General features: G+C 40.3%; 1 protein-coding gene across 5 annotated transcripts in view; it reads left to right on the top strand.

The window, feature by feature from the left end:
• LOC139312870 (methyl-CpG-binding domain protein 1-like) overlaps nucleotides 1–24,958 on the top strand; it is a 71,932-nt gene extending 46,974 nt beyond the window's left edge. For 3 of the 5 annotated variants that reach the window (XM_070938032.1, XM_070938030.1, XM_070938029.1), the window contains 6 exons: nucleotides 5,528–5,611; nucleotides 6,818–6,982; nucleotides 15,316–15,558; nucleotides 17,618–17,728; nucleotides 21,032–21,151; nucleotides 23,411–24,958. In XM_070938032.1, the coding sequence (XP_070794133.1) occupies nucleotides 5,528–5,611; nucleotides 6,818–6,982; nucleotides 15,316–15,558; nucleotides 17,618–17,728; nucleotides 21,032–21,151; nucleotides 23,411–23,872 (1,185 nt within the window). In that variant the 3' untranslated portion in view covers nucleotides 23,873–24,958. The remainder of the gene's footprint in view (nucleotides 1–5,527; nucleotides 5,612–6,817; nucleotides 6,983–15,315; nucleotides 15,559–17,617; nucleotides 17,729–21,031; nucleotides 21,152–23,410) is intronic. The other 2 variants (XM_070938033.1, XM_070938031.1) reach the window with 1 other exon arrangement.
• Nucleotides 24,959–25,228: the final 270 nt, after the last annotated feature.

Here is a 25,228-nt window from a genome sequence, read left to right as displayed (position 1 = left end):
AACATTTGATCTGGTTAGCTCTCATTATTTAGATGTATATTTGATTCAGGTTTAAGGAAAAACTACTCTTGCATGACAAGTGTTGCTTCAGCTCCAACTAACTCTCACTCATTTGGATTTTTTTTGTGTTCTGGCTGAAACTGAGTATTGTAGTAGTAGTTTCATAGAGTAATTGGTGGGACTCTAGAGATACCTTATCTCTAGAGTGACTGGATAATGTAGTGGTTAGAGTGTCGCCTGGGATGTAGGAGACCGGTTTAAATCCTGGTTGATACCTACATTACTGGTAATCTCTGGAAAAAGACTCCCTAATGCTTCATCTTCCTCAGATGAGAGTTAGGTGAATTAGAAAAGTCAACATCTGACTCAGATGTTGTCTAGATTAATACAATCTGTGTTGGATGCTGAGGAACCAGGACAAAATCTGATAATTAAGTGGGCTACTGGAACAAACTATACATGGGTGAGACAAGAGAACCAGGAACTGATGGAATGCTACTATAACAACATCCCTAATGAGAGAGGATATATGAAACCTATGAGGGATCTATAGATAAAAGATTTGTATCCACACTAACTGAGAAACAGTTATTTACCCAGAGCTTCAACATAGCAAAGAGGAAACTGCTCTCACAACTTGAGGTAGACCAACTACTCATTTGTTCTGCCCCAGCTACGGACCCCAAAGAATACAGCACACACAAAGTTTGTACAAAACTTAATTTACTAAAATAGCTCAGTCTTTCCCAAAACAAAGGCTGTTAATAAACTTTCATAACAGCCTACAAGAAACCAAAGGTAAAGTAATCACAATCTTACTAAGATTGTCAGAAAGCCCAGAAGTAATTTGCAGAGAACCCAGACGTGAAGTAGAGTGAACTAAAGTTGTTCCCTACAAATTGCTTCAGTTGGTGTTCCTCCTTAAATAGGCTAAGAGAGTGGCCAATTAGCCCCAAGCCTTACTTTTGAGAAGATCTCCTCCTGAGGAGCCACTCCTGCCTTTTGGCCTCTCTGCACGCCTGTGCATCGAGAAGGGGCTCCTCCTCTTCGTCCTCTTCACTTAAAGGAGCTTCTGGAGGTTCTGAAGGCCCTGGCTGAATCCCTGCCTCTGACACCACATCTTCTCCAGCCTCTTCATTGTTCGACTTGAGTGCCAGCTGCACAGGCTGCTGGCGCAACACCACACCAGCCTCCTCGCTGTCAGAGTCAGCTACAATCCGCACAGGCCACTGATGGGCCACAACATCATTACATCCCAGACTCAAGAACATCTTGAAGAACAATTGGATATGCAACCAACACCTGTAGCTGGAATGTCACTGTCATCCCCTCCATTACAAAGCTCAGTAGCAAGAGCAAAAGCACTTTTAGCTGGTCCTTGAGCTGTTCAGGATTAAAGTCCTGGCTGTGGGCACAGTTATCCTGCAATACGGCATTGTAACCACTGAGTCACCATAGCTCACTGTAGCTAATATGAGGCACAAGATCCATGGATAAACTACGATATTTAGAGTCAGCTCTTGGGGCCGATTACCAAGGCTCAGTGGAGAAGTACCATCAAATAGTAGGCTAGAAGATGCCAATAGAGCCCTCATGACAATCCCTGCTACCACCATAACTCAAACCAATGAACTTGTATACCTTACAGCCACTGTAATCCTGGGGATGCTTGCCTACATGATCAAGAACAGCAGTATATAACCACTACCATAGACACACCCTTCCCCTTAAAATGAGATTAATGGCTAAAATTATGGCAACTCAAAGGTTAGCCAGCTGGTTGAATTACAGAAGTGTGTGGTGATTAAGAATAAGACTCGGCTACTAAAAAAAACAACAAGGACCTAACTCCCAAGCCCTATAGACTGCTAAACAAAGACTCAGCACTGACTGCTAGGCTAAGGAGCTATATTAGAGAAACAAAGCCAAGAAGATAAAACACTTTATTCCCCCAAGAACTGTCCAAGGTGTACTCTCAATTGCAACAACTGGTGAACAATAACAGAATAACATGAGAGAAAGAGAAGAGACATAACACCAGTACAAAGTGGCTGCAGGATTTGAGAACAGACCATAATTATCTTCCAGAATAGGAACCAGTCACTATCACAGTAGCAGACGTCCAGTAGCAAGTCAAGAACTTGAAGAATTGGACAACACCTGCCCCAGATGATCAATACCTACTTGCTAAAAAAATTAAAAGCAGGGCATGAATGCCTAGTAGCACAGACAAGCCAGCTGCTAGCAAGAAGTTCTTATCCAGACTGGCTAACATAAGAAAGGACAATGCTGATCATGAAATATCCCCTCTCCCAAGGAAACAATACCAGCCAACTGCCAAACAATAACCAGCCTCCCCATAACATGCAAAATCCTATCAGGCATTGTAGCTGCCAAGTTACAGGACCATATGGGCCAGTATGTGAGCACAGCTCAGAAGGGCATTGGAAACAATACTACATAGAAGCTCAAAACACCAGTTGCTCATAGATAAAACAATCGCCCAAACCCATGATCTAGAGAGACCAATCTGAGAGCAGTCTGGAGTGACTACTGGAAAGCTTTGGACTGAGTGCCGCACACACGATTCTGTGAATTCCAGGTACTATGTAAAGTCAACATAACATTAAGGACCTTACTCAAGAACCCAGTAGGACTGTTGAAGACAACATTGGAAATCAGTTCAAGAAAGTTTGCACAAGTGATCATGTCATGTACCAAGGTGATGTCCTGTCCCTGCTGCTGTTCAGCACGAGCTTGAAACTCCCCCCCCCAGCTAAATAATCACAATGACTGGATATGGATACAAGTTCAAGAGTGGAACTACCATTGGCCACCTCTTCTATATGGATGACATAAAGCTCTGTGCTAAGAATGAATAAGACATCAGCTCACAGATCTACCTGACATTGATCTACTGAGAGGACATTGGGAGGTCATTCATAGAGGTGGCTGGATCATAGTAAAGAGAGAGGAGATAATTAAGACAGTGGGGCTACCGGTCGGTCACATAGCAGCCATATAGACAAGCTACATGTACATTGGTATCCCACAGTGATATCACAATGAGGAGGCAAGGAAAATAGCAACATCCAAGTACCATCAGACAGATTATGAAGAGCCAGCTCAATGTGAAGAACAAGATCCATATCATCAACACATACACTCTGCTGGTCATAAGATATTCTGCTGATACAGTGAACTGACCAAAGGAGAGTATGGTAGCTGGCCAAGTTGAGACCTGGAAGCTCTTCACAATGTATGGAAATTTCCATCCCAACCCAGAGGCTACATCAGATGGAAGAAAGTGGGCTGGGTCTAGTAGTCCACCATCTTGGATGAAACTCAGAGCATCCAGGAATACCTCAGTAATATTTCACCAAAGATAAGCTGCTGAAATAATACCTGAGGCAGAAGCAGACATGGGAGGAGGATCAAACAGAGGAAGTGTCTGTTCTGTCCCCGTCTCACACACACATCCCCACAGACAGTCAATAGTGAAATAAACCAGCCGACAAAGGTTTCTTTAAGAGCAGAATTGTCAGCAACCCAGTGGCTGGCTGCCAAGAGTCTTTTACTTACGAAGGGAGTGTTTTTCAAAGCCAACACACAACAGATAAAAGAATATTCAAAAGTCCAGCAATGCAGAAAGGTATGTTCAATATCAGTTTTTGCTCGTCACAGAGCTTGAACGGCCACCACACCCCCCTTTTATACCCTGTGGGGTGTGGTCCAGTGACTCAGCCTAATCCCTGGCACGCCTCTTCCTCTGCTGCATGCGCTTATCTCTGTGACGCTGTCGAGGGTCCAGCCAAGACTCATCATCATTACTGTCCACCTGCGGCTGCGTGGAAGTGCTTGGCCCCGGGCCTATCTCTTGGCCTTTGGAGGACACCGGAGGCATTGCCAGAGAGGAGGGTCCTGGAGAGGGAGGCCTTGCCAACTCCTCTCCTTCATTCTCGGAGTCCTCTCCTGCTGATAACACAGGCTGGTGATCGGAGCCACAACAGTGTCAGGGCAAGACAAGATCGTGGATGGGATGAATCATTTACAGATAGTGTGATGGCCAATATTGGGAAATTCTACCAGTGGCTGGAAAAGGCTGGAGTGAAAGACAGCACTGAGGCACTGATATTAGCAGCAGAAGAACAGGCACTAAAACACCATATCCAGAGAAGCAGGGGCCTACTATACTAAGGATCCAAGGTACAGACTCTCTGTATCTACCAGTACTAAACAGCACCACCAAGTAGCTGGCATTATATACAGCAACATCTGCACAGAGTATGGACTAGACCCTCCCAAGCCTGGTGGAAGATTCCACAGAAAGTCATGGAGAATAACAGAGCTAAGATCCTGTATGATTTCCAGTTAGATAGGCAGGTACTGGCTAGTCAACCAGACATCGTGATAGTAGACAAGGAGCAGAAAACAGTGATGGTGAGAGATGTAGCAGTACCAAGTGACAGTGACACCAGGAAGAAAGAATATGAGTAGCTGGAGATGTACATGGGCCTGAAGGAGGAATTGGAGGAACTAGGATTTGGAAAAATAAAGGCCAAATTGATCCCAGTGGTGCTTGGGACTGTGACTCCTGAGCTGGGAGAGTATGGCTCCAGCAGGTTTTAGGAACAGCGGTGCTAGGAACTGCTAAGAGTAGCCAGGGTGGGCTTTGAAGCAGTAGAGGAAGAGGCATCCCAGTGTGGTGTACTTGAATCTAAAACAGCCCTGTTCAAAATGTACATTAAAGGGGCAGAGGGAACTTATCATTTTTCCAAATCAGTTACCTTATTCAGGTAGTCCTCAACTTAAAACCATTTGTTTAGTGACCAAAGTTACAACAGCACTGAACAAAGTGATTTGTGACCGTTTTTCAAACTTCTGACCATTGCAGCATCCCCACGGTCAAGTGATCAAAATTTGGATGCTTGGCAACTGGCATTTATTTATAATGGTTGCAGTGTCCCAGGGTCATGGGATCACCTTTTGTGACCTTCTGACAATTAAATTCAATGGCAAAGCCGGATTTGCTTATCAATTTAGCAACTAACGTAACAACTTAAGTTAGTAAGCTAAGTTACTAACTTAACAACCGCAGTGGTTCAGTTAACAACTGTGGCAAGAAAGGTCATAAAATGGGGAGAAATACACTTAACGGTCTTACTTAGCAACAGAAACTTTGGGCTCCATTGTGGTCGTGAGTCGAGGATTAAGTTTACATGTTTAAAATCTAGATGGTATTAATAAAAGGCATCAAAATCACTGCGCTTGCTCCATAACACTTCTTGGAATCATCTTCCCTAATTAGTCCTTTACTCATTTCATTTGGCTATGCTATGATGCAAGGCATGTAATCCTGGGTCTTTTTTGTACTTCAAAGTACACCCCACAAACTGCAGAGAGAGTCTTTCAGTGGGAGAAGAATGCCGCAATGTTTTCCAACTTTCTGAACTAAAAATGTCTTGGGGAACAAGTAAGAATTTCAAGTCCTCCCAGCCACTAACTTATGTTGGGTTCCTCCCAACAGAAGAAGCAATTGGGAGTGGCGAAAGAGAGGAAGAAAATGGGCCGTCCTCCCAAGCATCCTGTGGCTAAACTCAAGAACAGTGTGGTAAAATGTGTTTCTTTTTTTGGTTTTCGGATTTATCTGGAACGTGGCCAATTTTGAGTTAACAGGTTGGGCAAACGGGTTAAATAGGTGAACTCATCAGCTGATGAGGACTAGGTGAATCCACTGCAAAGCAAATCCACACTCCCATGTGAAGTGCAAAACAGATTCTTTATTGGGGTCCAATGGGCTATGAGTAGCCAAAGTGGGAGGAAGGAAAGTGAGTAGCTATAGAACTTGCTTTGTAGAGTTTTGTAAGTCTGTCACTCTCCAAAGAGGCAGAGACAGCAATAAAATACCTGATCCAATTTCAATAATCTTAGAACAATAATTCTTGACAAATACATAACATAAGAAAGAAAAGGAAGATTTGAGTGTACAGTCCTTGAAGATTGTCACTTTTCGTCTTAATACTTTTCTTTCTTCCAGGTAGCACTGTATGGTTATAGTAGATCAAACTAGCATGTTGAACAAGTTGAATTTACATAACTCTGAGCAGCTAAAACTTGATACAAAGGTCTGTGTCCTTACTCAGTGATCATTGGTATAGCTATAACAAGTAAGAGATATTGCAGCTATATTCTTCAGAAGTACAGATTTGAATCCCTGTTTCTTGTTAGACTGTAAGAGCTACGTTGGTCATTCTAGGTCCAGGGAACAATTTTCATTTCCTTGATTTTCTAAAATTTACTATAACAACTGGCTTCATAGTTTAAAAATTCCTGCAATACGCAATGGTTCTAAGATTTCTGAAAAAGAATACAGCGGGCTGAATTGTCTATGGAGATTCTCAGTCATCCAGGTCATGGTTTCCCAAGCATGCTTTTTTAAAGAGGCAACTGGACTTTTTTGTTTTTCCTTGAAGATGTTTCGCTTCTCATCCACGAAGCTTCTTCAGTTCCGGGCTTCTTGAATGAGAAGCAAAATGTCTTCAAGGAAAAACAAAGAAAGTCCAGTTGCCTCTTGAAAAAGCACGTTTGGGACAGCCATGACCTGGATGACTGAGAATCTCCGTAGATATTTAGTTGTGCAGGCTGGTTGAATTGTTTATGCTTTAATTGCATTTGAGATAGATTTATTTCCTAATTCTCATATAGTACAGAGTTTATAAACTTCACGCCTTTTAGAAATAACTGGATTACTTAGATACTGTACTAGGCTTTGCAGCATATTCTTCCTGGCTTGATAGCTCCCTTTTCCTTCTCGTAGCATTCTTCCAAAAATCAGCAAAACCAGAAGTGTGGTGAATGTGAAGCCTGTCTGCTGAAAACAGACTGTGGCCGCTGTGATTTCTGTTGTGACAAGCCCAAATTTGGAGGGCAGAACCTCAAGCAGCAGAAGTGCCGGTGGAGACGGTGCCTGCAGTTTGCAATGGTTGGTGCACCTTCTCATTTGTTTTATTGTGTTCTCTATCATCACTTTGCTACTTGCTATCAATAGAGTTTTCTTTTCATCATGTAGTACCGGTATGTTGTAAGCCATTTCATACTTCTCTATGCTAAGTGTGGGTATCAAGAGTTCCTATTAACAAAGCCTTGCATGTTGTAGGTCGTGTTGCAGTATGTGCATTTTGTTCAAAAGCATGTTGTCTAATTGTCAGATCTAATGTCTATGTATTGTCAGGATTGATCAACTCAGGTTTCTTTATTCCAGGGATGGGCAGCCTGAAATTGATTGTTTATAAATACCTCCTGGAGGTGAATAGCAGATTTCAATTGATTTGTGTTTGAAATCTTTTGTTTTAAGGTTGATCTGGTGGCAGTGACAAAATAACACGACAGGATAATGCCATAATAATTCATTTCCCCTTGTCATTAGATCAATTCCTGCATTAAAATTGCCAGACAATATTCAGGGTATTATAGGGAATGCAGTCAGTAACTCCACTATATGTGTTCCTGTTTTAGCCCAAACAGATTATCTGTGATCACATATACAAAGGGAGAATATGTACATTGAGTAACAGTGGTGGACTCATTAACTTCAACCAATACTGCCACTGTATGCACTTCCTCTGGTTTATGTAGATTGATCACATGCATTTAAAGGTTTATTTATTTATTTTCTTCACATTTTTGAATCACCCATGTTTCTTGGAGAGAGCCTCTGGGCAGTGTACAATAAACTGTTAAAATATAAAAACACCGTCTAACAATTACAAATTTGGAAAATGTAGAATTTAAAAGGAGTCAAAGATTATTAAATTCTGTTAGAAATTAATTAAAAAGACAAAGAGAGGGCTCTCAGGACACCAATCTTAATGCGACAAAGACGGTTCTATAGGTAGCCTGGCCCCATGCCATGTAGCGCTTTATAGGCCACAGTCGACACTTTGAATTGAATATAGAGGCAAACTGGCACCAGTGGAATTCTTTGGATCAATACGTTTTACAGCATTTAAGAGTTTGTGCCTTTCTGTGTCTAAAAGCTACTGTGGGAGAAGAACAAATTTTACCCAGCAAGATTTGAGATTGATTTGAAGGCTACAAGAATGACATGGAAAAAGACATTACACTGGATATATAAAAAACTGATGTGTTAATGATTATAAGAGATATACAAATAACAAACTAAGAAAGTGACCTGGATAATTTTCCTATATTGGTTTTATAGAAGAGATTTGTTAAAGCTTTGAAGCATTTTGTGAGAAAGGGCAAAGAAAAAATAAAAGGAAATCAAATTCTAGACACTATTTAAAGGAACTCCAGTTTACGATTGTTAGAAGTAAAAGTAAGGAATATAAAGTTGGTTTATTTGGTCAAGATTAAAATAGATACATTGTTATCACTTAATGGACTTTTGATGACATCATAATGGAAATGACGAGATTTTAAGGATTTGTTTATAGATAAGAAATGGGAGATAGGAAGAAGAGATCATTTGTAGTACCTTCTATTTTTTTCTTTTATATTGTTTTGTTTGTATTTTATTGTTATATTTAATATATTTAAAAAGAATGATCTGAAAAGGAACATTGTTGTTTTGGAGGGTATTGTTTTTTACTTCCAGCTTCACTCTTTGTCCTGCACTGGTGCGGACTCTCTCTCTGAGTTTGGTCACATTTCTCTGGATTTGATTTGTAGGATTTTTCTTTTAGATATAACAAGCTTTGCTTCTTTTACATCCAGAACAAGAGCCGAGGTAGTGCAGAGGTTAGAAGTTTACATCCAGGACTTCCTGCTATGAAGCAGTCCCTGCTGATTTGGCATTTATGCCACTTAAAATAATGTTCCTTGGTTAATCCTGTGAAGATTTGACTGTATTATAGTATTGCCAGTTCTGGAGCAAGGTATTTATCCTGATCTTGTTAATTTGAATGCATATTAAAATACAGGAAGAAACCATCCAGATACGGTAAAATGTGGGAAAAAATATAAGGTTTATTAAACAAACAAGGCAAATATTTTTTTGTCTGTCCAAGGTCAGATTTAAGACACCACGAGGTAGAATCAAAACATGCAAAAGCAAGTAGGCTTTATACAACAGCAGATAAATCTGCACAAAATCTTCTAAAGAGATCACCAGCTTGACCAGTTGTTTCAGCTCAGTTCTTATTCCTGAATGTAGCCAACATTTAGATTTGGAGAAAGTTGGAATTTTCTTTTTTTCAAGCATGGCTTTTACTTACCGAGATTAACCCCAGTTTCTTTACTTCCTTATATGGAGAAATGAATTCAGCACCCATTTATTTGACTGCAATGGTGGGCTTTAATTCTGAGCTATATAGCTGTAGACTATGAAAGTTGTAAGAACTAAGGAAGAGCCAGCAGGAAAGAGTTTGCTCTCTTGGTTCTGTGTTGACTTAATTTAGATCATATAGGATTTGAGCAAATTGGTCATATAAGTGTCAGTGGCTCGGGTTATAACTTGGGTCGGTTACTTGGAAATGTTTCCTTATGCACACTTGCTAAACAGTTTTAATCTGCTGAGAATAGAAGGCCTAGATCAGTGATGGCTAACCTTTTTGCCGTCGCGTGCGAAAAGCGTGTGTGTGTGTGTGTGTGTCATGCATGTGCGTGCCCACACCCATAATTCAATGTGCCCCACCCCCTGCCCATGCGTGTGTGACCCCTCCCCCACGCTCCCCAGGCTTTGGCACGCAATGGCATGGTGGGCCTGGTAGGCCTGTTTTTCACCCTCTCCAGGCTCCAGAGGCTTTCTAGGAACCTGGGGAGGGCGAAAACGGCCTTTCCCACCCCCCCCAGAGGCCCTCTGGAGGCTGGAAATGGCCTGTTTGCTGACTTCCGGTCCCACCAGTTAGCCGGGGTGTGCTGCAGTTGAGCTAGGGCAATGCTCGTGTGCCCACCGATATGGCTCCACATGCCACCTGTCGCACACGTGCCACAGGTTCGCAATCACGGGCCTAGATTCTCGAAATGATGAATTTTTTACACTATGAAACATCTGCACTTGGCATGACTTTGGAACGGTTGTTTGCATGCAAGACTAAGCGTTGTATAAGCTACATCCATAGTTATAAATGAAACGAGTAAGCGGCAACATAGAGGGAATGCAAAAAGAGATGCATGGACTCTTATGTATCTGCTAAGATGAATTGGATACTGTTGTTTTTTTCTTCAGCCGTAGAGGTGAAGAAACCCAGAGAAGTACTTGAGCAAGGACATACATTTTTTTTTTTTAATTTGATTTATATGCCGCCCTTCTCCGGAGACTCAGGGCGGCTTACAATGCGTTAAGCAATAGCCTTCATACTTTTGTATATTTATACAAAGTCAGCTTATTGCCCCCACAAACTGGGTCCTCAATTTACCTACCTTAGAAAGGATGGAAGGCTGAGTCAACCTTGAGCCTGGTGAGATTCGAACTTACAGTAATTGCAGACAGCTGGTGTTAATCACAATGCTATCAGTCTGCTGAGCCACCAGGAAACAGATTTCTAAATAATCTGTTGTTTTACCGCCTTAGTTGTGTTTGATATTCCATAAATTTTGCCCTGGGTGGTTTTGTGTTGACCTATTTTTGATCACTAATCTTGACTTTATTGTCTCGCTCATTTGCTATTCTATCTGGACTTATAAACAAGAGATCTGCTGCAGTCCATAGTAAAAATAAAGAAAAACATTTAAAAACTGTTTTGGAAGATAGATGAGTTGGAAGAAAGAAAATGGACATGCTATCTAAGTATTTACAGAAAAAGACAAAGAATCGTAAAAGAAAAATACCTTGGAAGACTACTTCTGGTTTTTGTTTAAAAACAAAATTAGTCTTTTACTATTTTTATTTCTACTATTTTTAGAAAACTAGTCTTCTATCATTCTTATCTTTAGCAACAGAAACTGAGAACTTCTATTCCACAACTTTGTTCTAAGAGTGGCATAAACTTTGCAAATTAAAGAGCTTGCGTATAAGTTCCTTCACAGTGTGTTGTGAGTCTTTGGAAAGATTTTCTTCTAGAAATAGAGGTTTTATCTAAGAACCTTTGAGGTAATTCTGTGGAGAGCAGAGGAATATTGATTGTCAGCTATAGATTTCAATTTTCTGTTCAGTCTAGGGCATTTACTGTCTTTATTGTAAGATTAGGGTCCCGATTGCCCATCTAGAGAAGAGACATTACGGATGCTTTTCTAGTCTGAACTATTTGTGAATTCTAATCCAAATTACCAGTCTCAATCCTGCTTTCTAACTTGAAATGTGTAGTTTTCCTTGCAGGCAATTTGGAATGGTCAGGAATAATAATAATATAGTTTTCAGGTCAGCATTTTTGACTTTTTAAAACTAGAAAATGTAGTGGTTTTCAGTCAAAAGACATACAAACCAGCACCCTTTCCTATGGGTGTATAGACAAAAAAATGAGGCCAAGGACTGAAAATGACATTCCCCTTAATATATTTTTAATGGGCATTGAGACAATTTGTAAAGGTAAATTTCACTGTATCATAATTGAATATGTAATTGTGAGACGATGTATTATTTCTTGGGACTAGAAATCATTAAGAAATAATCTGTGACCTACTGCTTAGGATAGCATCCTAGCCAATAGGATCCTTTGGCTTTTACCCTCTTGAGTTCAAAGAGGTAACTAGGGCCTTATTCTTCTCTGGGCTCTGGTAGGCAAGGCCGACTTTTCTTATGTTGGAATTTCCAGTGTTAGGGTGACCTCAAAGGCTCTATAAGCAGAGATGAATGGATGGGGAAACGAAAACATTTTCCCTGTGCTTGGGAATAACAGAAAGGTAAATTTGCGCACAAGAGCTGTTGAAGGGATGCCAGGCGTTTTGCCTGCTTGACTTGTTATAGGAATTTCCCCTTGGTTCATTTCAACCAGTATCCTGAAAGGAAAACAATGGCGGTGATTGTGATAATTCACAAAAAAATAACAACCTGGCAAGGTCTTAAGAATAAGGTTTAAAAAAACCACAGAGGAGTTTTTCTTTCTCCCCTCAAACTTAAATCTTTAACTAAGCTCTGCTTGGAGGGGATGTAAGGGCTACTGGGCTAATGTCTTCATTCTCAAGTTTGCATGAAGAATAAAAGAATTGTTTTTTTCTCCTTCCTCCCCATTGTCTCCTTTTCGTATTTCTATTAGCATTTCTTTTCTCCTCCTCCTCTCTTCCAAGCTGGCTCCGATAAACTATTAGACATTTTTCATCTGTGTAGAGACCAATCTGTTGATACTTTGGCATTGTTTTTGTGTTGCCTTCCCTGGTGGACAACTAAGTCCTTAAGATAATAAACGTTCCATTTTGTCATTCGAGCTACAGTTTCCCCAGGGCTGAATGGGAGGAAGTGATGGTCTGGGTCCCTTTCCCTTTTTTCGTGTATGGATTCTGTAAGTGTGTCACAGTTACAGGAAAGAAGGAAATCTCAAGGACTGGTTTCAGTTGGCGTTGGGCAATCATAGGGTAACCAGGCATGGGAGTTGGAAACTTTATAGGAATTTTGTCTATGTGTTTTTCTATCAATTCTTCCCCTTTTTAGGAGGGAGTGTCTTAAATTTACTACAGATAGTCCTCGATTTACAACCACAATTGAGCCTAAAATCTCTTCTTGTTTAATGAAACAATTGTTAAGTGAGTTTTGCCCCATTTTACGACCTCCCTTACCATAGTCGTTAAGCGAATCATTGAAGTTGTTAAGTTAGTGATATGATTGTTAAGTGAATTTGGCTTTCCCGTTGACTTTGCTTGTCAGAAGGTCACAAAAGGTGATTGCATAACCCTGGACACTGCAATCGTCATAAATATAAGTCCGTTGTCAACCATCTGAATTTTGATCCTCCCATCCATCCATTTATTTCACTTTTCATTCCCCTTCTGTTCTGCCAGAGGGATAGGTGGGAATATGTGTTAGAATATCTGGTATATACAGATGGAGATCAATTAATTTAAAAATTAAGTAAAATTAGGCTTGGGGATCTCAAGGGAATGGCAATCTAATGAGATAACCACATTGTTTTTAATATCATTTTTCTTGGCTATTATATTACTGTTGTTGTCATCTTTTAATTGTAGTTGTTTTAATATTTTGATTTTATGATTCTTTTTATTGTGCAAAACTTAGTATCACTTTTCTGTGAGATAGGCTAAATAAATAAATAAATATCAACATAGGTATGTTTCTCATCAGTAAATAAGCCTTAACTGCTGCCCTTAGTTTGAACTGATAATATTTCCTGAGTTTTTAAGACAGCAAGAAACTATCAATTGCACAAAAGCCACTTGGAATTAATTAAAATACTTGGATTAAGATTAAAAACACAATCCTTTGGTGCAAAAATAAATAAATAAACTGATTTGGACTCTGCAGGTAACATGCAGTTGGGGGCTAGGAAAGAAAAAAGATGGTTCTAGTTGAAACTGACAGCAAGAATTTTCACGTGGCTATAAGACATAGTTTCTGTACTTTTGCAACAGAAATCTTGAGTAATAAAACATTGTTTGTGTATCCTGTTCCTCGTTTGGTTTTTTTCCCCTCCTTTTAACGGATGGAATGTTGAAAGATTTCACCGCACTTTTATGAGTTTATTAAAAGCTTGTTAGATTTCAGACAATTTTTAGAAATAAGATGGGAAGGATGCCTGGGACATCACATAAAAATAGCACTTCAAAGCTTGTTGATTTCTGCTCTATAGAGGTAAAATAAAGAGATATTTTTGACCCTCCTTTCCCCCTCTTCCTATTCAGTGACAAAAATTTTGGCTTCTGAGATTTTCTTGGCTTAAAATTTCAACAGTGAAACAACTTGTGGCTAATGCTACCACCCATCTCTAAATTTTGGTTTTATACATGGAGGTACAGATAGTCCTCATTTAACATCCACTTGTTCAGCAAAAGTTATGATGAGTTATGATTGTGGCAATCACAGAGACCCCATGCAGGTAGTTCTCGAGTTATGACCACAATTGAGCCCCAAAATTACGTTGCTAAGTGAAACAATTGTTAAGTGAGTTTGTCCCATTTTATGACTTTTCTTGCCACATTTGTTAAGTGAATCACTGCAGTTGTTAAATGAGTAACATGGTTGTTAAGTGAATCTGGTTTCCCCATCGACTTTGCTTGTCAAAAGGTCATAAAAGATGATCACATGTCTCCGGGACACTGCAGCCGTCATAAATGTGAATCAGTTGCCAAGCATCTGTAAATCATGTGACCATGGGGATGCTGCAAATGGTCCTAAGTGTGAAAATTGGTCATAGGTCACTTTTTCCAATGCTGTTGTAACTTTGAATGGTCACGAAGTGAACTGTTGTAAATCGAGGACTACCTGTTGTTATGTGACTGTGATTCAGGTGCTTGGCAGCCAGCTCTCGGTTGTGATGTTGCGGTGTCCTGCTGTCATGTGATCTCATTTTCAACCTTCATGACCTGCTTCTAACGAGGGAAGTCGATGGGGAAGCCAGCAGGTCGTAAATGACAATCATGGGATGTTGTGACTGTGGAATTTGTCTATTGACAGCAACTGGGACTGCCAGAACTACTGTCATAAATTGGCACGGTCATGTGACACACTGTCTTAATGACTGTATTGCTTAGCAATGGAGATCACAGTCCCAATTACCGTTCGTAAAAGAGGACCACCTGTATAAAAAAAAAGTCCAGGGAGGGCCAGTGTACATTTGCTTGTGGAACAGTTCCAGGTTCATCCCTGGCCATCTTCAACCCTTAATTGGGATGGTTTCTTCCTAATCTGGAACCACTCTGTTAGTTCATAGATTCATAGAATCATAAGGCCTGGACCAGGGACATTTGGAGCTCTTCTAATCAACTCCCCTTCCCAAGGTAGGAATCCTCATACCATCTTGGACAAATCGCCGTCCAGTTTTTCCCGCCCTAAAAACCTCCATTGGTGGAGCACCCCCAACTCCAGAAGGCAAGAGCCCTTTTATGAGGGCAATAGACTGTTAAGAAGCTTGCTAGATAAATAAGTGAATAAATAAATAAATAATAAAATAAAATAAAGTGGTTCCACTGCTTAATAATTTCCACTCTCCGGAAATTCCTCCTTATTTTCAGGTTGGCTCTCCTCCTGACAAACTTCCACCATTGCTTCTTGTCCTATCCTTGGGATCTCGTTGCAGAATTCGTTTCCCAGTTGATGTCAGAATAGGAAAAGTCCCCCCATTACTACCACTCTGGTGGAATTATTCACAGTAATTGTCCCATATGATTCTGAATTCGATAGACAAATTGGCTGAGCCAGTATAAGGTGGCTTATGTCTCTTCCTTTCCTTTCCTGTGGCACTGAAGGAATCTTCTTTGACTAGCGAGTGGACTGAAGTGCCCAAATCCCTGGGCTTAGAGATGCCCAAGCAGGAGAAACTGCATCTGCAGCCACAGCCACAGCTACCACCGCCAGTGAAGCTGAAGAAGGAAATCATATCCTCTGCCTCTCACCAACCTACAAAGGAGTACTCCGTTGTGCCAGCATATATCCAGCAAGAGCAAGGGATACCTCACCACCCCATCCTCACCACTTCGGTCATAGGAAAGGTGGGTGAAAGCTGGTACCTTTTAAAACACGTATGACTGTTCCTCCACTAAACTGTTTCTCCAATGTCAAATGTTGGGGTTGCATGCTTAGGGCGGGAGAAGTTGCTATGTTTGTTAGACCTTGTTTGCACTTGCCTGAAAAACAGAGTAACAGTGAAATAAACAGAATGTTACTTTATAGATAGGTGCTGAAAAAGATAAAAGTATCAGTAATAGAGGTTAAAACAAAACTGAATATTTGATCACCAAAATAGCCTTAAATAACTTATTAAGAAAGATCACTGATCTGTAGGTTTGGGAAAGTATCTGTGTGTGGGAGGAGAGCATTGGAAACGTTGGGTGGCAATATCCTGAAAGTCTAATTCAGAATAGAATAGAATAGAATAGAATAGAATAGAATAGAATAGAATAGAATAGAATAGAATAGAATAGAATAGAATAGAATAGAATAGAATAGAATAATAGAATAGAATAATAGAAGTTTTTATTGGCCAAGTGTGATTGGACACACAAGGAATTTGTGCATATGTTCTCAGTGTACATAAAAGAAAAGATACGTTAATCAAGAATCATAAGGTACAATACTTAATGATAATCATAGGGTACAAATAAGCAATCAGGAAACAATATCAATATAAATCGTAAGGATCCAAGCATCAAAGTTACAGTCATACAGTCATAAGTGGAAGGAGATGGGTGGTAGGAACGATGAGAAGATTATTAGTAGTGCAGACTTAATAAATAGTTTGACAGCGTTGAGGGAATTATTTGTATAGCAGAGTGATGGCATTTGGGAAAAAACTGTCCTTGTGTCTAGTTGTTCTGTGTGCAGTGCTCTATAGCGTCGTTTTGAGGGTAGGAGTTGAAACAGTTTATGTCCAGGATGTGAGGGGGTCTGTAAATATTTTCACAGCCCTCATTTTGACTCGTGCAGTATACAGGTCCTCAATGGAAGGCAGATTGGTAGCAATTGTTTTTTCTGCAGTTCTAATTATCTTCTGAAGTCTGTGTCTGTCTTGTTGGGTTGCAGAACCAAACCAGACAGTTATAGAGGTGCAGATGACAGACTCAATAATTCCTCTGTAGAACTGTATCAGCAGCTCCTTAGGCAGTTTGAGCTTTCAGAGATTTTTAGAAGATCATTTCTAAAAGAAGGCATTTCTGGATGCACTAGCTTTTCATCTTTAACAGTGCATATTTGGCTAAAATGGGATTGGGACCTGGCATTTTGTTTATATTGCCTCCAAAAGCTGCTTTTGCTTAGGTTGTTTAGCGTTGATTTTTCGTGAAAACACTGCATCGCAAATGCTTTCTAGTACAGTACATTAATATTTTCTTCCTTTAAAATAGAGGAGGGACATGCAGAAACCACATATTTAGTTCCCTCCTAAATTTGTTGGCTGTACCAAAACTGGTTTCAAATTGCAAACAAACTTGCATTTTTCAAGTATCTTTCTCTGGCTCTCTCTCTCTCTCTCTCTCCCTCTCTCTCTCTCTCTCCCCCTCTCTCTCTCTCTCTCTCTCTCTCTCTCTCTCTCTCTCTCTCTCTCTCTCTCTCTCTCTCTCTCCTCCCTCCCTCCCTCCCTCCCTCCCTCCCTCCCTCTCCCTCTCCCTCTCCCTCCCTCCCTCCCCCCCTCTCTCTCTGTAATATACAGAAAGAAAAATTGTAGATTTTGCCATGCATGTATTCCTTTGAAACTGCAAAGCCTTTGTTGACTTTCCCTCCCACTTGGTAGCTTATTTAAAATATGCTTTATCTTTTTTTATTCTGTTTGTATGAGACAAGTAGTTTTCAAAAGTCAAGCAGAGTGATCTCACAGATGTGTGTGTGTGTGCTTATGTGTTGTGTCCTGAGCAAGATTTTTTCCCTCAGAGTAATGAATTATTGAATGAACATGCTAACACGGCACGATTAGACTTGAGAAACAGCAGCAGTGAAATACTGCTGGTGGTAGAGAGTCCGCTTGTGTCTCTTTTTTTAAAAGTGCACCTTGTACGTAGCTTGAAACATTAGGTTTAAAACCTCCATTTATAGGCTCTAATATTTTGTATCTCATAGGATCCAGATACCAAACTGCCTGTTGTCAATCTCCTTATTGCCACCTCTCCCAAAAACAAGCAAGACTATGCAGAACCAGGTGGGAATTGTCAGGCATCCAGTGACTCTCTGGTAAGCTCTAGTTTAAGGTTTCTTTCCTTGTCAAATCACCTTAGTGATTGCTGATTTTTTAATGTATTTATTTATTTAGCGTGTGGCATGCAATGTCAGGGAAATCTACACATGCTAGACACAATGCAGCCCTGACAGCCTAGATTGCTAGTTCATTCTGTTTGGCGCTTGCGTGGCTGTCCTTGGTGCACCATTGGGGGTGAATTAGCTTTACACCAATTAAGTAGCAGTGCTCAGGTTGCTAGCTGTTCCAGGTTTCTCTACCAGTCTCGCCTCGCCTTGTGTTGTGATGCCTCGTGTCTGGCCAGATCCATTGCCAGCTTCTGCTCTCTGTACACATGATGTTTTTTTCCCAGTGAAGTGGTATTCATTTGTCTACTCGCAATATTGCATGCTTTTGAACTGCTGAGAGGGCAGGAGCTAGGGGAGCTCACTCCGTCTCACAGAGCCAGGCTCAAACTGTTGGAGTGCAAACCATTTCTGGCCAGCAGTTCCAGCATCATTAAGTCCTAACGGAACGTGGTGGCTTGGTGAAATGATTTTCAGTTATAATTCAAGTCCTTCTGCTCCCTACTAGAGTGGATATGGAAGTGTAGGACAAAAGAAAAGGATGTCACCCACTTAATTGAAATTGTAGACTTTGTACCGATTTAGCAATCCTTTCAATTCAGAACTGAACAAATTTGAATTACAATTTGATGCTTGCCAAGTTTTTTTTATATATTTTTTTAATTTTTAAAACAAAAACATAAAACACATCTTTTTAAAATGAAGCTTTTGCTCCGGTCATATATTAAAGCAAATCATTAACAAATCTTATTTTTCAATTAACACAACTAAATATTTTAAAACAAGTATTTCCCTCAAATCTATCTATATAACTATGCCATTATCCCCAAAAACCCGTTACTTAAATCTTAAATCCTAACCAATTATCAATCAATTTTCTCTTTCATTTGCTTAGATGGATATATTTTAACAATATAAATCATACAATTATTTTAAACATTCCAAAAATGTTTAATTTCAACATACCCATTTTTTTTCTAACTATTAAATTCAAAATTTATACTCTTTATTTCTATTATTAAACCTATCATTATTCATTTTATCTTAATTATCACTCTCAACATACCTCCCCTCACTTTAATTATCCCACCTCATTTTATATTTTCCTAAAAAAAGCCAACCCCAACATTATTGTCTTTATCTTTGTTGTTAAACCAGTCATTTTTATTTCTTAGCTGTTAAACACAGCATAACCATTTATTTTGGCTGTTGAACACAGCATATCCTTTTTTATTTTTTTTTGGCTGTTACACAGCATGCCCTTTGTTTGGCTGTTAAACACAGCATATTAATTTTTGGTTTTTTGGCCGTTACATGGCATATTCAGTTTGGTTTGGCTGTTACACAGCATAATCATTTTGTTTGACTGGCTGTTACACAGCATATTATAACTTTTTGGCTGTTGAACACAGCATATTCATAGTTGGTTTAACTATCAATTTCTACTTAAACCTTTCTTTGTTGTTTCCATCCATCTATGCATTGCTTTTTCACATAATCTTATTTTTCTGTATCCTTTTTCATGACATTCATGACATTTTAACATTGAGACATGGTTCTTGCTTAATACATATCTTTAACTGTATTTATAAATTCCTTTTAACATTTTCAATTAATCATATTTATCCTTGTTTCCTTCCATTTTCCAAATTTTTAATTTTTTTCTCCATAAATCACATTAAATCTCTTTTCTTATGTATCATATCTTTTTCTTTTAAGGCTGCGCTTAATCCTTCTTCTATTCCTGCGCCAACTTCCTCCTATTTGCGCCAACATTTAAATTGTTATTATTTCAACTGTAGGAGTTCCATTGTAAATTTATTTTCTTTTCACCATAATCAACTGCCTGCATACAGAAAAGAAAAATCCTCCTCCACAGAATTCAGTAATTTTTATCTATAAAACTCAGAGTTTCCCATAACAAAGGAAAGTTACAAAGTTCCTCTTTATGCCAGATGGTGTCTCTCTATAATCCACATTTCCATTAGTCATGTAAGACTCAATTTTATTTATTATTATATAACCATCCAATTTATTTCTTCTTATTTCTTCTTCTTTTAATTAAAAAAAATATCAAATCTTCTTTTTAAAATCCAGTTCAAATTTTAAAGTGTTTAGTCTTTTAACCATATCTCCAGATTAATTCTCTTAGTTCTGTTCCAAAATTAGTTGTTTCTCGAGTCTTTGTCTCTTTAAAGTTGTAGTTTTAAATTTTTTTTCCAAAGCCCCTTTGTTGCATAGTCGCTGTTTTAGGCTAGGGGTCTTCTAATAATTAGTGATGCTCGAAACGTTGTTACAAGCCTGGGCTGTTGTCACTCACCCGGCTTCAAAGAGCTCCATTTTTCTCCGCTTTCCTCCAGCACTTTTCCTGCCCGATTGTCACAGCTTCGTGGCAGCCGCCATGGCTGCCGCCCCCCGCCGCCGACTCACAGAGGGTTCCTTCTGACCTCCGAGGAACTTGCCTGTTCCTCTTGGTCGTCCGAGGCGCCCCTTTTCTTCCTCGTCCCTGCAAGACGGGTTCGGTCCGAAGACCCATCAGCGGTGGTTCGGCAGCCGGGGTTTTCGCGGGGCTCGTCAGAGCCCGCTATTTTCCCGACTGTCTTGCCGCGACGCCAAACCGGAAGTTCTCCATGCTTGCCAAATTTTGACCTGGGAAGAAATTTAATTTTTCAACCCTTTGCTTTTGTATTATTTCACCCAGGTTTGGCTGGTTTCCTAAAACACTTGGACCAATTCTTAGTCAGTGACTATTTGACTGGATGGCAGCGTGACTGCCTTTGAAGGCGATCTCCTGGGAGACAAGTGGTGTGTGTGTGTGTGTGTGTGTGTGTGTGCGCGCGCGCGCGCAATTGTTTGGCCACTGTGAAAAACAGACTATTGGATTAGATGGACAAAAGATGCAGTCCAGCAGGGAACTATTTATGTTATGTTCTTATGGCTTTATTTTCATGGATTTCCAACTATACAAGAAATATTTCTGGGCCCGTGCATTTAAAGAGATGTTTCAAGGAGATGTCTTGTAGTCTACTTTATAATCCCATGTATTTTTATTTCTCTGAATAATCTATCCTTCAGCTTCCTTTCAAATGTCATTTGTGTATATCTCTGTATGTATAATTCTCTTCTGATGTCAGATTTGTTATCTGAAGTAGGCTTTCAGCACTGAGAAGTCTAAGAAAGGCCTATTTGTTGGCATTTCCAAAGTGAACTTTGTGCCTATTCTTGTTGCTGCAGGTATCAGCAGGATTCCCTCAATTTAAGAAACTATCAAGAACACCAAGCACAGAAGTGGTAATTCTTGATGATTCAGAAGACAATGAAATGGGACTATTGCAGCAAATTCAGCCTCCAGTAGTGAGTAATGGGATAATTTGGGGCACTGTGATAATAACTCTTTAGAGTTTTCTTTTCTGGTTGTTGATCCTGGGCATGTTTGTTCCTGGTCCTGGGGATGAGAATCACAATACATATGGCCAGTGGAAGATGATGGATACGCAACAACAGATATTGATATCAGTGAGGTGTAGGAGAAGTTGTGGACTGTTTGCGGGGATTTTTTTTTTAACAATAAGAGATTTGGGAAGAGGTGGATTGTGGGAAAATAGCATGGAAACCTTGTTTTGAAAAAATTATTGCGGTCCTTGACCAACCATAATAATAAATACAGATAAGAGAGAGGATACACGAGTGGTACAGTGGCCTAGAGATGGAGCTCTCACCTCACAATCAGGAAGCTGTGAGTTCGCTCCTAGGTAACAGCAGATATTTCTCTCTCTGGGCACAATGAGTATATATCTATTGTGAACTCTGCATTGGCAACAGGAAGGGCATCCGGCCAGTAAACACTCAGCTCCATTCAATTGCCCCGACTCCACCCTGATGCAAGGGATTACGGCATCATTAAAAGACAAAAAGAAAAAGAAAAAAAAAGAGATAGGGTACATATTGTTGTTCCAGCTTGCCAACCATCTTTGTTAAACAATGATGCTATCCATTCAATCATATCCAGTTCTCAGCGATTCTGTGGCCCAGCTGTCTCCACATTTTCCAGTCTTTTACAGCTTCTTTCAGTTGTTTTATGCTCTGGCTGGCGTCGACTTTGATTATGTCTAGCAAATGTGTTTTTTGGCGGTCTTATTTTCTTTTATCACTGACCATTCTGAGCAAAACTGCCTTTTCCAATGAGTTTGATTGCATGACATGGCTGAAATAAGTAAGGTGGAATTTTGTGATTTTGCCTTCCAGCAATATGCCTGATTTTATACATTCCACAGTACTTGTTTGTTTGTCACTTTTGCTGACCAAGGAATATGAGGAGCCTTCTCCAGCACCACAGCTCAAACAAATTAACTTTTTTCCTGCCTAGTGTTTTTTTAAAATAGTCCAACTTTCACATTTGTAGGTAGCTGTGGGAAACCTGGTACTGCAGTTTAATCTGCATTTAGTTGTCAGGCAATTCATGCTCATCATTGCTGTGTGACCCAGTACAATTTAACTCTATTCCTGGTCTGCGTTCACTGCTTTGATTAATGTGCGATCCTAGAGAAGTGTACTTGCACACTTTTAATTTCTTCATTGTCAGTTGTTATTTTGACATGTTCATTCCTCACAGTGGTCATTAGCTTAGTCTTTTTGATGTTCAAGAAGAGGCCAAATTTCTCTCTTCTTTAATCCTTTGGACTTTCTTCCAAGTCCTCTTTAGTTTCTGAAAGGAGAGTTCAACCTCTTCGGCCAAAGAGGTTGTAGAAAAAAAATGCTTTTAAAAGCCTCTGACGATCCCAGCTGAGTTGCCTGATCGTCAGAGGCTTTTAAAAGCATTTTTTTCCTGCAACCTCCTAAGGTTGTAGAAAAATGCTTTTAAAAGTTAAAAAAAAAAAAAAAAAAAGTTGGCCATGCCCACCCAGTCACATTGGGCCATGCCCCCCACCCCCATCAAGCCACGCCCACAGAACTGGTAGTAACAAATTTTACATTTCACCACTGTCCCAGACCCAAGTTTAATTGTAGTTGATACATATCTGAGGCTGAACTGCTACATTAATTGAGACCTTGAGTCAGTGCTCTAATCATGGCAAGGAATGGCCTTGAAACAGAGGGCCTTGTGCCCTATTTAATCCAAAGTGGGGAAAATGGCAGCTTATCTAAAGTTCTTTTAGAAACAGGTAGTCCTTGACTTACAACAGTTCATTTAGTGACTGTTTGAAGTTACAACGGCATTGAAAAAGGTGACTTACCACTCTTTTTCACACTTAAAAACCATTGCAGCATCCCCATGGTCATGTGATCAAAATTCAGATGCTTGGCAATGAACTCATTGTTATGACGGTTGCAGTGTCCTGGGTGTCATGATAAGCAAAGTTAATGGGGAAGCCAGATTCCCCATTAACTTTGCTTGTTCCCCATTAACTTTGCGGTTCATGCCCAACCGTGTTACTAACGTAACTGCTATGATTCCCTGAACAACTGTGGCAGAAAGGTCATAAAACAGGGCAAAACGCACTTAACAAATGTCTCACTTAGCAATGGAAATTTTGGGCTCAATTGTGGTCATATGTTGAGGACTACCTGTATTAAAGGATGCTAAACTGGTCTTTTTTTTTGCTCTTTCTCTAGATTATGGAGGTCTACAGCCTGGGTGGTGTGCAGCCCCTCTCTCAGTTGGACAGTGTCTTGCGAGAGTTCTTGGCTGAGCTGAATGAGATCCCTCTCCCTGCTCATTGGGAGGTGCTGCCTCCACTTGGCAGCCCAGACCTGCGTCTCATCCAGCGCTCGAAACATTCCACCATGTCTGCTGCAGTCATTCACATCCGGCCAGGCCTTTTTTTCCATGTGGTAATGCAAGATCTGCTGGTGCCTCAGGAACATGAACTTTATGCCAGCCACCCTGCCCGCCTGACCACGGTTGATGAGGTGGTGGAACTGATCTGCGATCTGGAGGCCTACCGACTTTGTTTGGGTTGGCCTGCAGGGTGGCATGCTAGAGAACGGTCTGAGACCTGTGATATTCTTGTTCATTCAGGCTGCTGCCCACACTGCCGGCTCAACCCCTGGCCATCAGGAAGCGGCACTCACTGAGAACCAAGCTGGGCAAGGAATTTGGAGATAGATCCACAGTCCTCTGGTCTGAGAATGAGCAGTTAATTGAAGTTTAATTTTGACACTGGACATGGCTTGGATTTCTAAAAGGATGATTCCTTGCCATAAATAGCTTTATTTTTCCCCCTCATGTTGAATAGCTTGGCACAAAAAGATATATTCCTCCTTCTTGTCTTCTTTCTGATCCCCCCCCCCCCCCGGTAACTTGCTTCTGCACTTCCGTTGTTCAGAGAGGTTTCTTTTGGCGACTAAAATCCAGTCTTGCTTTAGCCATTTACTCATTTCCTGCTAGAGAAGTACTGGGTGGACAGCGTGTATCACAGCAACTTGGGCTGACCACCAGTTTTGTGCACTTTTAAAACTTTTTATGTGTTTGGCAATGTAGTATTATAGTTTGATACGATGGGCATGTGGAGATGGGCAATGCATCCGTTTGGGATCCTGTTTCCATTGTTTTTGCTTGCCTAGTCCCACTCTGTCATATCTAGCACTCTCCTGGAGAATTTTAGATCTACAGTACGATCTTCACCAGACCCAGGAAGAATGGGATTTTACAATAGAATCTCCTTCTTCAAACAAGAAGAAACCTTATGGTCTAGACATTTCCCCCGATTTGTTTAGAACTTGAATTGTTGCCTCAAACATGTTTTCCTTTGCTTTGTGCTTTGGGGTTTGGATGAGGAATTTTGTTTGAGGATCTGCAAGACTTATGCTCTGGGGAGCAGAAAAGGTCCCACAAATGGTGCCTGAGAAGAAGTTGGTGTGCTGCCATTCTATATGCTGAGAGATTCCAGCATGTTCTGTTCAGGGAAGTTCTACAGAAGCCATAGCTGTATGTCACTTGCTAACTTGTGGTTTTGTTTCATGTCTTCCTTCAGTGTAGTTGGCGGCAGCGGTAGCAGCAACCTCTATCTGCTCCTCCCCTGTGCCTTTTGCAGTTTGTCTGACTTTCATGATGTGAGATATTTTTCTTTCAGAAGAAAAGAATGAAACTATCCTCAAAGAAATAACGAATCAGAACTGGCTTCTATTTTTTTTAACATATTAAAAATTTGAAAGAGCAAATGGTCTTTGGTTGTTCTTGTTTCTGTTTAAGGTGAGAATCCTCAGAACTGGTTTGTGAGAACATGGGGGAGAAGAGTAGCTAAGATTGTTGTGTAAATTTCTCCTAAGTCCCAATACTTTTATTTTTTTATGACTGTTCAATATGTATGCGAGGGTGACTCGCTGACCATCAACTCACAAATTCCCCGCTGAATGCCCACGGGCTCAGAATTGTAGTGGGAGGTTTTATTAGCTTACATAAAGTGGTGGTACCTCTGTTAAATCAAACTA

Source organism: Pituophis catenifer, unplaced genomic scaffold (genome assembly GCF_029215685.1).
Source record: "Pituophis catenifer annectens isolate HBS135680 unplaced genomic scaffold, rPitCat1.0.hap2 SCAF_2, whole genome shotgun sequence".
Taxonomy (NCBI): domain Eukaryota; kingdom Metazoa; phylum Chordata; class Lepidosauria; order Squamata; family Colubridae; genus Pituophis; species Pituophis catenifer.
The sequence above is the reverse complement of the archived record's forward strand: the minus strand, read 5'-3'. Positions and strand labels throughout refer to the sequence as shown.